Source organism: Amblyomma mixtum, chromosome 8, assembly GCF_055824585.1.
Source record: "Amblyomma mixtum isolate Tamu chromosome 8, ASM5582458v1, whole genome shotgun sequence".
Taxonomy (NCBI): Eukaryota; Metazoa; Arthropoda; class Arachnida; order Ixodida; family Ixodidae; genus Amblyomma; species Amblyomma mixtum.
In genome coordinates this window covers 49,332,468-49,349,831 of record NC_143019.1, presented here as the reverse complement: position 1 = coordinate 49,349,831, position 17,364 = coordinate 49,332,468, and the positions used below count along the sequence as shown (strand labels likewise).

Here is a 17,364-nt window from a genome sequence, read left to right as displayed (position 1 = left end):
CCCCACGTTTGTAAGATTTACATGCGCTGTCACACTCAGTGTGACTCGCAACATGTCTGAAATGAAACAACTAGGTTTCCGCATTATCTTAAGTCAATGTACCTTTACACAGAGCACCCCAATTGCACAAATGTTCAGTGCACTTCGTTCTTTACGTCGACAACTAGCTGCATCAATTTCTAGCACTGCTCGGCTCGCATTGCTTCGAGAACTGAGCTCCAACTCTACCTTGCATGTACCTTGCTTTCAGCTCATAATAAGCGTGATAGTACAGAAATGAGCAGGCATGTCAAGTGTGCTTGAGCAGTGCTCAAAAGAACATACGAAGAGAAATTTTTAAAGCAGGTAATGAGTCTTGCATACACCTCTTGCGCTCGAGCGCAGCTACATAGGCACACAAACAATAAGCATAAGAGGATCATACCCCTGAGAGAGCCAACTACACTAAGATTTCACTTTATCTAGTCTGCAGCACACTGCTCTACAGTTATAGGAAAGCCTTCTCATCTACATACCATACGGTCACTGACCAAGTCAAGAAATTTTAGACGTTTCGGAACCTCGTATGGGTTCCTTGATCACTGAGCGGGAGAGGAAGCGCCGCGACTTGTATACGCAACACATGATGTAACGAGCGTGCGTAGATTGGTGGCATATTTCCTTGCATGCGGTTCATGGTAGCTGGTGTCGACTGGATGATTAGAGATTCCAGTAGGCGCCGAGATGACGCATTCCTTTCCTTCGCGACGATAGTGGCGTGGTCCCAGTCAATCGCGTGACCATGTTCTTGCACATGCTGTGCAATGGCGTTAGTCGCGTGATTATTATTTCTTACGTCACGTTTGTGTTCACTGAGCCGTCTTGTAAACTTTCCCGTCTCACCAATGTACACCTGGGGGTAGTCAGCACATGGGATCTTGTATATGATGCCTGGATACTCTTCAATCTGCAGTCTATCTTTCACGTTCACGAGCTGGTTACGGAGCTTGCTGGTCGGGATGTGGGCAATGCGTAGGTCGTATTTTGAAAATACGCGCGATATTTTCAAAATACGACCTGCGCATTGCCCACATCCCGACCAGCAAGCTCCGTAACCAGCTCGTGAACGTGAAAGATAGACTGCAGATTGAAGAGTATCCAGGCATCATATACAAGATCCCATGTGCTGACTACCCCCAGGTGTACATTGGTGAGACGGGAAAGTTTACAAGACGGCTCAGTGAACACAAACGTGACGTAAGAAATAATAATCACGCGACTAACGCCATTGCACAGCATGTGCAAGAACATGGTCACGCGATTGACTGGGACCACGCCACTATCGTCGCGAAGGAAAGGAATGCGTCATCTCGGCGCCTACTGGAATCTCTAATCATCCAGTCGACACCAGCTACCATGAACCGCATGCAAGGAAATATGCCACCAATCTACGCACGCTCGTTACGTCATGTGTTGCGTATACAAGTCGCGGCGCTTCCTCTCCCGCTCAGTGATCAAGGAACCCGTACGAGGTTCCGAAACGTCTAAAATTTCTTGACTTGGTCAGTGACCGTATTCTTTTTCCTTTAACTCAATGCCTGACCAGACGTATTTTCGTCAAGCTATTGATTATCTACATACCATGTAACTCCCATCATGTGGCTTACTGACTACAGCACAAGGTTGCTTTCTAGTGTTTACAAAGCATAACTACACAGGCGGAGCACGTATTTCCCCCTCGGCACTGACCTTGTGGTTCATGATCTTGCCATAGGTCTCCACCAGGCTCTCAGCGTAGAAGGGCGTCTCACCGTAGAGCATCTCGTACATGCACACACCCAGGGACCACCAGTCGCACTCGGGGCCGTACCTGCCCTGGCCGTCTTCCATGGCCTGCCACCCACCACGCAGGCACGGACGTCATATGAACACAGAGGCGAAAATCCCCAGTGAGAGACCCTCAACAATCAACAGCGATAAAGGCCAGGCTAGCCGGTAGCTGGACCTAGAACAACATGACACGACAAATGTGCGCAGAGGTGGGACAGGGAAGAGAGCTCGACAAAAACCGTGGCGTTTTCAAGCAATTCAGCCTGTGCTTCCATAATGGCTTGCAACTTGAGCAAGCATTCCAAAAGAGGTCTGTGAGCTACTTTCACAAAGCTGAAATCCAACAATGCTCCCAACCTCTGTTTGCCCCCCTTGAAACATAATCTGCGCTTCTCCGCAAGAAAAAAAATAAGGCTCATATTAAGTCTCTGTGTTGATGTAACAAGAGCAGCAAAAAGTCATTACGAGGATGACACAGAGCCAGCAGAGAAAGAACAATAGCGGCAATACTTGAGATTATGAAAGACATAAGCCAAAAAAATAAAAAGCCCATCAGAATATAAGGCTTATGCGGGCAATAAAATGTTCCAAATGAAGACCGCAAAAAAAAACTGCACTAGCTATACTCTGACTCTATTGTCAGAGTCTGTCGAGCAGCTTTCAATGGCTCTAGCATCACTGTTCTGCCAACAGTCGCAGCCACAGCTTTCTCCTAGCAATCTGACATGAACAACACGTCAGTGCAACCAGCATCAGGTATAATTCAGAAAAAAACGTGTGTAGATGGTTTCATGGCTGCAGACTAGCAAGTGATACACCTGAGAGGTTTTGTGAGCTTTGCTTTGTTAGGAAGTCACTGCATTATTCACAAATAAGACAGTGACAATCATGCTCTCTTCTCTGCCACATCTTGCGGCACAACACTTCTGTCTCGGCTTCTGTTCTGTCTTCTGTAGTGCTAGCTACACTAAAGCATGCAGGTTCCCATGTACAAATTCGCAAATGCACTACAATACTTTACAAATGCTGAAGGCAGGAGCTGAAAAGTCAGCAAGAAAAATAGATAGCTGCTGACAACAGTTCCGCCCATAAGTATTCACAGAGTGCCACGTCACTAACAACACCTGCACCATCAATTGTTAGGCAAAAAAAAAAAGCACCACGGTGCTAAAACTTTTGACAAAACTCTCTCTATGCTTACTTAGAGATTCTATACTTGTCGCTTAGAATTTACTGTACAAGATTCTCAGTACAGATTCAGTAACATATTCAGTATAAGATATAAAAGTATGTTGGGACAGGAGAAAAGACTGAAAAGTAAAGTGTCCCAGCCAGAGCCACTAGGTATAACGAGCTAGTATAAGATATAGTAGTAATACAGTATAGGATAACAATAACAAAAAATTTACAGTATGCATAAAATATTTATTATACAACATCTTGCCCCTAATATTTCAGCACAAGTTTTGCTACACAGGTCCTCTCTTTCCAGCAAGTATGAGAATAAATAGTTAGAACAAATAATTATACCTTAGTTACCTGCACAATTTTTTTGCGGTTCTCATCTGGTATATCACAATAATAATAAAGTAGCGAAACAGCAGAGAGGATGACAAAATGTTTGTAGAGAATCCAATCCCCTAATTGAAAAAATAGCTTCCCTTATTACTGAGCTTACAAGCTTACAATTACATGACATATCTGTTTCATGGTGACGTTTGAGTGTAACACTTTCCATGCTCTTTTCAAGTAGCAAAGCATGCACAGAAGTCAGGCAGGACACACTCAAATGTCACCATGCAAAGCAGGACTAGAGAAGTCATGAAAGTGGTTTATCAATGTTACTTTTGCCAGATTCTTTTCCTGTACAGAATTTCAGAGTAGTTAAAGAGCGCAACTGCAAGTAACAAGGTGTGCCAATCAAAGACGGGGCCTTCAGCAGTGTCATTTGTCTCAGAGCATGTAACCAGTGAAAACTCCACTTTAGTTGGGTGCATAATTCAAGCATATACATACATGTCCATATATATATATAGAGATATGATGTGCAGAGGTGGATAAGACAGGTGCAGGAGGTTGAATACATGAAGATTAGGAAACGACAAATGAAAAGATATGAAGGGCAGTCAAGTGAGGGGGCGTGACAGTGACTAAGTAGCAAGTGCTGACACAATAGTTTAGATAACAGGAAGACAAAACATGACAAGGAGTGTGATGGTGCTTGTGATCACTTGGAGAGAGAGAGCAGGAGGGGTGTGAACTGTGCATGCTTGTGCCATTTTTGAGTCTGTAGACTGAAACATGAATGCATTGAACAATATTGAAGGGTGATCAGCCGTAAGTCTGAATTCAGAAATGGCTAAAATCTTAATAAAGACGAGCACAGCAGTGCTCCATCTCCATCTTGTTGTAACAAAGCGAAAGACCATTAATGTTTCTTTCTTTCTTTATTTCATTTTTCATTTTCTCACAACGGGGAAAAATGGAGCAGGAGCTAAAGGCTCATAGCCTGACAGAGGCTCCCGCCCCAGTTAGCACAATTCGGCATTTCAGTGCACGCTTAAATACCTGACGTTCAATACTGATCTTAAATGCTATCATCCCTGAATTCAGAGAACATGATGTCAAATGTTGGAGCGTCTTGTGCTAAAGTACCTTCATAGTCGCCAAGAAACTCATCCTGCAGCTTTAACCAATTTTAATTATTAATATTTACATTAGGCTCGAAAATTACCCATACTCAGCTAATGAATACCGGGTTTGTTTGTTTTTTTATTTTCGCAGGTAGCGCAATACTAAAGCAACTAAACTGGCAATCTGACCCACAAGTTACTGTAAACATAGCAAATGGCATTCAAGCAAGTTTACGAACTAAAGAAATAAGGGCAAACCAAGCAGCATCCAAAACATGAAATGCACAAGCCATGGGCACGAATGAACTGCACAAAAAACAAGCAGCATGTGGGGAGAGGGAAAGAAGAGGAATGAGAGAGAGGGAGGGTGGGCAGCACAGTGCTGCAAGCAGTCAAAAGAAATGCAAGCAAAGAGTTACACCCACCTTCTTATCTTCCCAAGAATACTGAGTAGTGAGTTAACAAGTTGGCAGTTAGGAAAACCCGTCCATAATGCATATAACTACACACATCTTACACAAGCAAGTGAAGGCAGAGATGGCAATACGGCAAGAACCAAAAGAGAAAAAAAAAAAAAATAATGTAAAGCAATAAACGCTCACAATCAGATGATGAAAATTATAGGAACAAAAGTGTGTGTGTATGCGTGGAGGGTTACACGATCGAGCAAATGAATGGCATGTTCACAAACAGGAAGTCCTCAGCTGGCAGCAGTGGTAACGTGACAAACACTGACTTGGCTTTTGCGCGACTGCATCAAACAGCTGGCACAGTGAGCCGTGCTGCTCCCAACGCAAAGGCAACAGTTTATAAACTAAAGAAGCTTGAACAGCAGCGCGGCAAGCAAAAAGCTGCAAAACTGCAAGACAGCTGCACACAGATGTGAAACACTTGCAGCAGAGTTACAGCTTCATTTCATTTGCACTGATACATTCAGCGAAGACTGCAATGCACGGCACGTTCTGAGCTGTACTGCCACTTTCGTTGCAAAGGAAAAGAAGCGCACACAAGAGGAAGAGCTAGGAAGAGGTAAAGTAAGACAGCGTGTCACTTACACTACCCGGAATGGAACACTGCACAGCAATATGTCAGCTTACCCTCAAAATTTCAGGAGATATGTAGTCGGGAGTGCCCACAGCAACGTTGGACTGAACCTGGAGAGAAATTTAGGGGAAGAAACTTCAATCAATGAAATTCACAGGCACAAGGTAATGCCAGTTTATTGAACACTACATGTAAACCCCAGCTAACCGCTGAGTGCTGTGGGGACGCCTTCGTCCCCTGCGTTCGCTTTCCCCTCAACTCACTAGTTCCCTGTGGTTAGCTTCCCGCAACGCACTCCCTTTAGTGGGGTTACTTTTAACTAACAGGGGAGGGCGCTCGCGTCGCAGCGACAGCAGCGCCACGGATGGCGAGTTTTGGCGCTTGCGCGCGGGGGAAGGCTCTCTCTCTTCTCCCTGGGACCGGGAAGCTCGCGGACGTTTCGCTGGCGGCTCCGCTCTTCGTCGACGGGCGCCTCTTGGTCGGAACTTGCTCCCGCCAAGCCCGTCCCGTCCGACATCGGAGTTTTCCCTCTGCCCTACCGTGGGCGAACGTTCGCTCGTAACCGTGCTGGTGAGTCGGACATCCTCGATTCCTCAGGGTATTTTGTTGCTAGCTGGCGTTATTGTTGTTACAGCAATAAATGCCTTGTTTGTGTCAGCCAGTGTGTCGTTCCTTTGTTCCCGCAGAGCAAGGCCCGCCGTGGTCGGCGTGCGCTTGGTAGCGTACGCGACCACGGGGTGGGGTCCACGCGGTTTTGAACTGAGTCAGCCGCGCTTAAGTGGGGAGAATGTGTTTATCCCCCCAATTCAACCCCACAGTGCATGGGTGTCATTTGAATTTCAAATGAACGTGACCACCCGAGAATTGCATTGATGATCACTCCCTTCTTTGCTTTTGTCTTCTGGGTCATTTTTTTTTTCATTAACACTAGCTTAAGAACTAGCCCAGCACAAGAATCAAGCTGTTCCCACGCTGGCTACTCTTCCATCTTCATCACTACTTTGAAGGCAGAAAAATACATTAGCTTAAACATGCTACTCAGGCCACCGGAGCCATAAATATGGTGACTACTGCACCTGTTCATTTATACATGTTTTCTATTTCAAATTACGCACTCAGAGTGATATGTTAAAATAACAAAAATGAAGCCTGTCTTCAGCAGTGCTATGCTTCACTGTTTCTGTTCAAGAAAAGGTGCACACTGCGAGAGACTGAACAGTTTCCGCAAAAGTGCCTGGTTACCATTTTCAAGGCATAAAGAAAGCCCACATTTGCTTTCTCGATGCACTGAAGGCACAAAAACTATAAAAATAGTCAATGCAAAAACTATAAGAAGAACAAAAAGAAACCCCCCACGAAAGCTACGATACAAAACAGAACAGCAAGTACAAACACGAAAAGAATAAGGCATGGATATAACTCAGAGTAGAAAATTAAGCCGACGTCTATTGATCTATACAACAGCAGCAAAATTAGTTCTTGCTCACTATTAACAGCATTCATACATCACAAGTGAGAAGCAGCTACACTATTATTTATTTAATCAACCAAAATATTCCCAGCTCTGTAATTTAACATATTGTCTCATTCAGCCTTCTTTTTGTAAAACAGCTTCATAAAGTGAACTAAATCAGGCTCAGTGGACAGGCAAGTTGATCTGGACCAGTCAGGTGACTACAGCAAAAAAATGGACATTCCTGTCACATGAGGCACTTAATAAGCCTGTACTTGAGTCAATGAAGATCAAGCACTGCTACATAGCCACCTTAAAAAGCACTCGACTTATACCCTAACAAACTCGATTATGTTACATCAGTTACGATGCGAGAGAAGCCAACAGCCACAGAAACCAAGGGGCACAGGGGATTTTTTAATTAATTTATTTATTTTGTGGTGTTGATCAATTTTAAATACTACTGAATATGTTATTGCTTAAAGGTAATTGATTAGAAAAGCAGAAGAAAAAACAACCGCATGCCGCCGGTGGGATCCGAACCCACGACCTCCGAATTACGCGTCCGGTGCTCTACCTCTGAGCTACGGCGACGGCTGTCAAATCTTCTGCTTTCGGGGGTATTTATGCTTACAAATAACCTAACATTGAGAGTGTTCATCAGCGCCACCCACGTTCGTAAGCGGCGGACGTAGAACGTCCTGAGTTACCGCTGGTGTGACGTAGAACGCCATCGAACGGCGAGGGTGGAAGCTGTGTGAGAGCCCTCTTATGCTTCCTACGGCGTCAAGGCTGCCAGAACCGAGGCCCTCGCTAAGCAATTAAGCAAACAAGGCAAGGGGAATGAGGGGCTCGTTATAAAATACGAGAGAAGCCAACAGCCACAGAAACCAAGGGGCACAGGGGATTTTTTAATTAATTTATTTATTTTGTGGTGTTGATCAATTTTAAATACTACTGAATATGTTATTGCTTAAAGGTAATTGATTAGAAAAGCAGAAGAAAAAACAACCGCATGCCGCCGGTGGGATCCGAACCCACGACCTCCGAATTACGCGTCCGGTGCTCTACCTCTGAGCTACGGCGACGGCTGTCAAATCTTCTGCTTTCGGGGGTTTGTTAAGCTCAATAAGAGATTGCCTTTCGCTTTCTCGAGCTGAGTGAGCAAACAGGACAAGTTAAAACACAAAAATTTGCCGGAAATTAACCTCTGAAAAGTACATTTAGCAAATTTTGTCCCATTATAAGCATTCTGTTTCATTTTATGGATGACTTCGCAAACGTGTCAGTTTATCCAAGGCCATACTTCAAAACTTAATATAGCATTTCTTGTGCATGACTTGCACTATACAATGCTTCTGCAATGCCCCGAAAATAGCTTTCACTCTTTCCCCTTTTCCAGGGCAAAAAAGTAACGACTGCACTGCCAACATATACACCTTGGAAAAAGTCTCCCTAACAGCTATTACCATAACGCATTTGTGAACTGCAGCATAGTGCTTCGAATGCAACCTCAGGTGGTAAGTGGGCAGTCAACCTTGCCAATGAGCACTGAGTCTAACCTGTGTATCAGCAGCTCACGTTGAGCAGATACACAAAGTTCAATGCGATGAGATCAACCAGAAACGAAAGTGCTTGTGTGTACAAAATTCCACAAGTTATAGACAGCACCGCTGTTCAGTGGCATTTCTGAACTCATGTATTTGTCATTTCACACCATTTTCAACTATTGGTGGATATATAATCACTCCACCAATGCTCCTGCCGCTATTTTTTTTCTTAATGCCTTTTTCTCACACACTCCCCAATGGATATGAGGGCTGAACCCCATTCTACCCTGGACGCTGATCCCTGTTTTTCTTTCACTTGAAAAAGTGACCGCAACAACTGGAGTGCTCACCGTTCCATCATCACATAGCCGCAGACAGGAGCCAAAGTCTGCCAATCGGATGTGGCCATTGGCGTCGAGCAACACATTATCCGGCTTGATGTCTCGATGCACATAGTGCAATGAGTGGATAGAGTCTATGGCGAGGATCATCTCGGTGATGTAAAAGCGCGCCATCTCCTCAGGAAGTTTGTCCTCAAACTTGCTGAGCAGCGTCAGCAGGTCTCCCCCGCAGTAGTAATCCATCACAAGATACTAGGCAAGAAATAAAGAAGAAAAAAAACTTTAAAGACAAGCACAAGAAAGATTACATATGCAGACCATGTGCAACAACTAGGGACAGGCATACGTTTGCATGGGTTCAGCTACCATACTCAAAATGTGCGACATGTTATCATACGCAGCTGCTCTAAACAAAGTGTCAGAGATGGCGATGTGCAGACATCAAAAAGAACAAAATCGCACTGCATTACATTGAGAACCTTATTGGTAACCTTTGTGAAAGGTACATCCAAGGGACATTTAGGTACACAGTACTGTTCAATCTGACAGACTACTAATTGCACAACTGTGTCTTCAGTAACACAGCAACACACGAGTAAAAATACTGACAACCAGTGAGCTATAAATTTAAACTCATTATTAAACTTTCTTTTTAAGCTTAAATTCATTCAAATTTAGGCTTTGTGTACAAAGCTCGCCATAAATACTGGCTGTGCAAACAGGTAAACAGGTACGTCGCATAAATCCATACAGGAAGCTTGTAACGGTCAGTAGATGATGCAAGGCAAGAAAAATTAAAGGTTCAGATAACCGAAGGCAGTGCTCTTACCAGATTGGTGTCATCCTGAAATGAGTAGTGGAGATTTGTGATCCACCGCCTGTCTCCAAAAACAAGCACGTCGCGCTCTTCTTGGAAACAGGCAGTCTACAAGAAAAAAGAAATGTAGTAAGAAAGTAAATATTATTTTAAATAATGGTATACTACCCTTATGTATACTTTTCAGACAAATACAGTCAGCTCTCAATAACTGGAACTCAAAGTGAACCAGAAATATGGCAAATTATGTGGAGGGCAGATTAACAGTTTGCGCGATTTAAAGTTTGCTATGAAAACATTTGCATGGTACCTACTTACATTCATTGGTTGGATTTCTATACATGCCTTAGGCTTCGGTAAAATAGTGCCATGCTAAAATCCAGTTTTAAGTGTGGCGTTCTAAGCATACCATGCTGCCCGACACCATAGGAAAAATTTCCATGGAACAATTATGGTGCAAAAAGGCAATAGCACAACTGTGTCTATTATGCATTATAAATATGACTACCGTATTTTCCGGTGTATAAGGCGCTGGTTTTTTTCAAAAATCTTGCTGGTGCGTCCTATACAAGGGTGCGTCTTATATGCGAATTTTCCGTTTTTTTTTTTGTGAGTTCAGAAATTACTCAGGTTCATGTTCAAGCTTTCTTCACCGAAAAAATATTGCAACCAATAACGCGGTTGTAACATGGTTAATACTTCAATACGGGGACCGCCGTGCGCAACTTTTTTAGGTGAACTTTATTATGAAAGGGCGGGGTTGACCACTTCCGGGATCTTAAACACGCGGCCGTTTCGGAGGCCCCAAGCAAAGGTAATGTGAAATGCCAAAAGATGGCGACAGTCGCGCTTCTCGCCATTGTCAAGACAAGCCAAGAGAAGCCGATGTTTTTTTTAGTCACCCTTTGTAAGTACGTAGTGCGAAGAGAATGCTTCAGCCGCGTTGCCTTTTCGATAGCGCATCCGAAGATGAAGACTTTGAAGGTTTTATGTAAAAATAAATTGTTATGGGCACAAAGAGAGTTCTTTCGCTTTTTTTTTCTTTTGTGCTAAAACGTGGGCGGGTATGGCGTGAGTGTTGCCTTTTTTCGATCACTTAGCGTTGCTTAAGAACTTCTCACACGTATGGTGCATTTTGCGATGGTCGCATAAGCATGTTTAATTAAGCCTCACTAGCCTAAATGGGTAAATTGGGGTGCGTCTTAAACACGGGTGCGTCTTATATACCAATTTTTTCAATGACAGCCTGCATATATGGCGGGTGCGTCTTGTACACCGGAAAATATGGTACAATGAATGTGTGGTCTACTGATCATCAGTATTTGGTATGAAGTATCAGTAGTAGAAGCACGAATCCATTTTCAGGTTAGAGCACTCGTAGCCCACAAAACTTAGAAAATTAAACTAAGCTTTCCAGTACACCTTAATAATACCCCTCAATATATCTCTCATGAAATACCCAAACAGGGGCATTTGAGGTATAAATAAATAAATAAACAAATAAACTGATTGCACTAATTTATAAAGCTCACCTCAGCTCTCTTGAGCATCTCCCACTTGTTGAGGATCTTCATGGCGTACACCTTCCCTGTATTCCGTTCCTTCACAACAGCCACCTACAAGAAGCCACCACAGAAGCATTACAGTCATCTGCAGTGAATTGCTGTACGCAACTCCTGTCTGAGGGAGTCTTTTCTGAGTCAGTTAGTTGTTTGCCACAGTACTAACAACTGCTGCAAGCGCATGCTTTAAAGACTACAAAGCAAGTCTAAACCTATAAGATATAAAGGCTAACAAATCATATCAGTGCGATACTGTGGAAGGAAAATAAGATGGTTTCAGTGTGTCAATTCGAGCACATTAGAGGGTTGGTTTGGTCCCTCAATGAAGAGCCTAGTGCACGCTTATGATGGCATGCCTTTTCAGTGGCCTGCACCGACATGATCTCCATCTTTTTCTAGCAAGGTGAAAATGTGTGATGCCAGCCTCCCCAAGAGAGCACTGCACAGACTACTGTCAGCTCATGTTAAACAGCCCCTGCAAGACTAATTAGCTGGTAACAATAGTGCTTCTCAAACTTCATCAACACATGCGCATCAATGCAGCTTGTTGAGGTCTTAAAGCTCGGTATTCAGCACGAAGTTCAACCTAGTGCAGAACCAACTCTATTTTCAACAGCTTCAAGCAAAAAGACTGGAATGCTGTCTTGCATAGAGGCTTTGTCAGCAGTTGTTTCACTAGCTACTTAGGAGGCTTAAACAGGAACTTTACCTCTCCAAACGCTCCTCTCCCAATGACCTTGAGCACATCGAAGTCATCCTTGGTCAGCCGCAAGTCCTTAATCCTCTGCACCACTGGTTTTACTGGTGAGATGAAAGAGAGAAAAGAAAAAAGAAGACAGCAAATCAGATCACAGAATGATGCACAGCATGGGTATCATGACACAAACATCAGCTGAGAAAGCGGCACTGCATCCAGCAGCCCATTAGAGAGCAAGGTATGTCATGTCGAATTAGAGTACACAAGGAACGAAAAAAATCTATCCGTGGTTATCTCCAGAAAAAAAGGAAGACGTAGCCATCAACACCGCAAAAAAGCAGCATCTGATTTCATAGCTAAAAGACATCAAGGTCACATGAATGCTGACAACAGCAAAATGAACAGGGAAAAGAATTAGGTCTATCGACACCACATCAAACGAATGCAACTTGACCAGTACATAACTTGGAGAAACCTCTACAGTGGTGACACAAGGCATCTGATACGTCTGTACTGCTAAAGTATGTCATGACATCAATAACATGACGTTAAGTACATTAAAACATAACTTGATGTCTATGCACATGCTTGCATGTGGGGCCGAAAGATTAGGCATTCAATACAAGCAATATATCGTCTCGTCAAACAGGTATTGTGCATGTCCAGGGAATGAGGCTTGAGAAAATCAATTATGCAAAGCAGACTTGGATACTTTTTCACTGCTTCTAGACAGCTTCGTGACAGCTGACTAAAGATCAAACAGATTCTTGCATGCGCCAACAGGAACCTAGCAAAAGTAGGCCATTAAGATGGATCACTCAAGCTGCACTGGTTCACTTAACCTAATGGTAACACGGCACATTACCTTGACACACGGCAACCCTTAAAACAAATGAGCAAGTACTGCAAATGTGCTCCACCTCAGGAGTTGCGTGCAATGCTGCCAGGCCAACAGCCTTTGAAGGTGAAGTTGCTCTGCTTTTAACTTTTTGACATGCCATTTTTTGTTTCCATTAAAATTAAATATTTTTCTGCCAGAATAGTGGCCTAAATAAAAAAGACTATTTATTAGTTTTCCAGCGCAAAATACTAGCGGTTGATCTTTTGCAAGCATGAGCAAAATTTCGTACAAAGTGTCATAATTGACGAGTACAGCAACATCAAAAAGCTGCGACTTGTCAGGTAAACACCTGAAGGATCATAGAAATAATTTATAATTCGAACATGCACATTGTGCTTGACACTGCAAAAAAACATTGTTACTGGTGGCAAAATATGTCTGCCAAAAAATGGCGGACAACGTGCTAACCCGCTGACTGTTTCACAAAATATTTTTTTGTGGCGATTGCTACATGATGTAAAAAAGCAAGCTTATTTACGAGATGAAGGATGCAAAATTCACCTCAAACAGAGAAATCACTGCCATGTGCAGCCCACACTCTGAAAAAAGCTGGGAGTTCACTTCGTACACATTTGTGTACGAAGTGAAAATGTGCTATCTACACATCTTCCCACCAAGAAGATGTGTAGATAGCGTGTCAAAGGGTTAACAAATTTATGCTGAATGCTCAACACTAAATAAATGAGTGCTTAATGAAAAATGAAATATATTTCGAGTAAATACTTCGAAGTTGAAGTTTTTGGACTAAAGAACCATATAACTAGTTCGGAAGTTTCGCAAGAAAATAGAAACTGCCGCCGCGGTGGCTCAGTGGTTATGGTGCTCGGCTCCTGACCCGAAAGACGCGGATTCGATCCCAGCCGCGGCCGTTGAATTTCGATGGAGGCAAAATTCTAGAGGCCCGTGTACTGTGCGATGTCAGTGCACGTTAAAGAACCCCAGGTGGTCGAAATTTCCGGAGCCCTTCACTAGGTAGCCTGAGTCGCTTTGGGACGTTAAACCCCATAAACCAAACCAAAATAGAAACTCTTCTCCGCGATTGCTAACCTAAGCGCGTTCCCTTTAACACTGGACAGGACTGTACAGCGCGCGCATGAAAGTCCCAGTCACGGTGCTTCAGCGCATGCGCACTCACGTCCGCGCCCGAGTTTCGCTTTCCCGACGGGACCGACGCGCAGGGCCGCGGCGCAAGATCGCACGACAACGTTGCACGTAACAAGTACACCCCCTTCGGCGCTGCGTCCAGAGGAGCGCGGGCGATATGTAGGGCGAACGGCGCGTCCTTCGGCAGGCCACAACAAGCACGCGCAGCCTCCCTACTCGTTCCTCCACCTTTGCAGGGGTCGGGAACCCGACTCTGCGCTGGCCCAACAGAAAGAGCCAGCTAGCTGGGCAGTCTGCCGGCGTACAATGCTGCATTTCCCTTGCTAATCGGACCAGTCCTCGGGGGCCCCCATTCAGCGCTGGCCGAGACAATGCGGTGCTGATGAACGGTGCGCGCGACAAGGCATGCGCGGGGGGGAGCAGGTGTCCGCTAACCCCGCATCTCCCCTTCAACCATCCTTCGGCTGCTACGCGGCGTGAATTAGGAGGCCGACGTTAGGAGAGCGACGGAGAAAACTAATGGCAAAGCTCGCTGACGGGGAACAAGAAAACAAAAAGGAAAGTAAAAGAGCACGGCATCATGAAGGTAAAGATAGGGGCACTAGCGGCTCGTCGCCGCGCACGGTGCTGGCAACGTCGTCGAGGTTTTCTGTTGCCTTCGTTGTCCTACATTTTCGGCGCCGTCCAAAACGAGCCATAGGAAATGCGTACACATGCGTGGAGAATAGTCGACCTGGCCGGCTTTTGGTGGAATCTTTCATCTTAACTGTCGTCAGGGTGAATGTATCGTATAAGCCGAGAGGTAAACATCATCGGATGATGGTGCTCTTTCGTGGCAATTTTCAGCCAGACAGCCACTATTTTGTTTCTAAAAAATAAGGGAGTATATTGCTCATCGGCATCCACCTAAGCGCCTTACTACAAATCTACACCACTCTGGAGAATTCCCCCAGAACTCTGGACTAACACTGTTTCTAGTTGGAAGTCCAGTCCTCCAAGGTGCGACAACACGGCCTGCTATATATATATATATAAAGGAACAGGCACCGCATGATATAAATACTTTCCGCTGAGAGTGAACAGTTCGCGTCACGTGACCTTCGACGTGAAGCCCCGCCCTACCTCACGTGAGTCGGCAAGCAGACACAAACACGCGCTCCCCAACGGCAATCAGTCACGAATACACGAAAGATGGCGGCTCCGCACTTGCGCGATTATAGCAACGCGGCTATAGCTACGGCCACTTTGCAAACAAGCATTACGCGCATCGTGGGTGAGTCGAGGACCGGCGCCAAGGCAACGTGAGACAAAAGCACCCCCGAGGCTACTACGGACGGCTTATTCCCCCCCCCCCCCCCCCTCCTCCTCCAGCGTCATCAAGGGGGATGGATGGTGGCGGGTTGAGGGAGGGCGTCGCTTTTCCTTTCCCCGTGGCCGGGCCATGTCTGCGGCGCTACTGCAGCAGGTACGTAGTACGGACACGTATACCTGGCCCTGGCAGAAAGGCGTGAGTCACGAGCAGGCGTGCTTTTTTTCCCATCATCATCGGCGGGAGTTCGACGGCGCCGACCCTGCGTCTCCATGGTTTCGCTTTCCCGCCACCGCGAAAGAACGCGCGCTCTCCCCTCGCCCCCTCAGGAAGTCGCGCCGCCGTATCGATTGGCGGCGGTGTGTGCGTGAGTGCGTCTTCTTCGGGGTCAGGGCCGACGCGGGCTGGGACAGGCCACTTGTTAATTCAACAGAGCTGCGCGCACGCACATACTGCGGCAAAAACCCGACACTTCTTGGCCAAAGAACGAGCACACAAAGCGATAAATCGAGGGAACGAGAAGAGCGCACCTGTGGCGTTGTGTAGCGCGACGAGATGAGGCTGGCACAACGAAGTCTCTAAGATAAAAGCATTCGCGGACTCTTCGCCTTTCCCCGCCGCAAAAAGGCGACAGTGAAACACACCCTGCATCCCTTTTCCCATTCCCATTGTGAAGCATAGCCGGCCTCCCTTTCCACCCTTCATCTGGCATTAATTAAGCCTCCGTTATCTCTCCCTCACACAAGCGAGAGCGTCCAATCCCTTTAAACAGCCAGGGCTAAGAAAAAGTGCACGGTCACAAGACTCCGCATTCTCAAGAGCGCCCACGTGTCCCTTTAGGCCTAGGACAACACTGTGGCTGGATGGCGGGTGAACGCTGATAACTGCTACACGCCGTTTGCATCGGATGAAGTTCCAATTTTAGTATATGTACTTTGGAAGTATGGTTGGTTTGGTTTGGTTTATTGGGGTTTAACGTCCCAAAGCGACTGAGGCTATGAGAGACGCCGTAGTGGAGGGCTGCGGAAATTTCGACCACCTGGGGTTCTTTAACGTGCACTGACATCGCACAGCACACGGGCCTCAAGAATTTCGATGGAGGCGAAATTCTAGAGGCCCGTGTGCTGTGCGATGTCAGTGCAATTTAGAGAACCCCAGGTGGTCAAAATTTCCGGAGCCCATCACTACGGCGTCCCTCATAGCCTAAGTTGCTTTGGGACGTTAAACCCCCATAAACCAAACTAAACCAAACCGCATCGGAGGAAGTGACATGAGCAGCAAGCACGGTAAAAGCCGCACGTTTTCACGTCCTCCGCTATGAATCACCCTAACCAGCCAAGAGAGACGAACAGCCAGAAAACATGCCTCTTCCACGAGTCATTCAGCCAGGTGAATTTTACTTTGACGGTGTATACTATCAAGGGTGACCATCGCTGCGGACATCCTCAAGCGCTTATCCCTGATACGCTCCTCCCCTTACTCAAGCTCTTACGCGATAAAAAACTAAAAAAAAAATACCGCGATTACCGGTAAGCGCGTAAATCCACGAAAACTTCGCCAGTGAAGTTTCCAACTAGCCGTACACCAGCGCCGACGACGCGACCTATTTACTGCTGGATGCACGCGCCTTCTTTATAGAGGGACGGCGTTCGTTCGTATCGCACTGACGAACGCGGAGATATCTGCCTTCCACCTGAACAAGTCTGGGAAAAGCGGCGTTTTGTGATAGGGATTTCCCGTGGACTCATTCAGCTAACACGCTTCCGCCATTCTTGATAACGATTCTTGGACTCTTTTTAAGTCTTGGTCACGTACGCAGGGGAGGTAGTTTTTTTTTTTTTTCCATTGTGGTAACAGGGGAAAAGTGCCGAAAAAATGCCCACGCACGCATATGAATGCCTATTTACATAAGTTATAGATTTGCTAGTTTGCTTGTTACACAACAAACCCATGTTTGTTTGTTATGCCACAACGGACCCACCTATCCGCATGCACCCCCTCAAAGTCGCCCGCGCGCGACTCACGCTGCGTGTTTTGAGACGAAAGTCCTTGCCTTTTGTTTTTGCTACGTCAGGTTAAGTATAACCAGCGAAACATAACGAACCCAAGGCATGCATGACGTCAACAAGGCGGGACAGAAATAG

At 45.6% G+C, this 17,364-nt stretch overlaps 1 protein-coding gene across 5 annotated transcripts in view; it reads right to left on the bottom strand.

Moving 5' to 3' along the window:
• Nucleotides 1–17,364, bottom strand: part of gek (serine/threonine-protein kinase gek) — a 139,574-nt gene that overhangs the window by 56,000 nt on the left and 66,210 nt on the right. For all 5 annotated transcript variants that reach the window (XM_089557255.1, XM_089557256.1, XM_089557257.1 and 2 more), the window contains exons 2-7: nucleotides 11,919–12,010; nucleotides 11,180–11,263; nucleotides 9,660–9,755; nucleotides 8,840–9,082; nucleotides 5,540–5,596; nucleotides 1,729–1,872 (exon numbers count right to left, since the gene is read on the bottom strand). In XM_089557255.1, coding sequence (XP_089413381.1) covers nucleotides 1,729–1,872; nucleotides 5,540–5,596; nucleotides 8,840–9,082; nucleotides 9,660–9,755; nucleotides 11,180–11,263; nucleotides 11,919–12,010 — 716 coding nt within the window. The remainder of the gene's footprint in view (nucleotides 1–1,728; nucleotides 1,873–5,539; nucleotides 5,597–8,839; nucleotides 9,083–9,659; nucleotides 9,756–11,179; nucleotides 11,264–11,918; nucleotides 12,011–17,364) is intronic.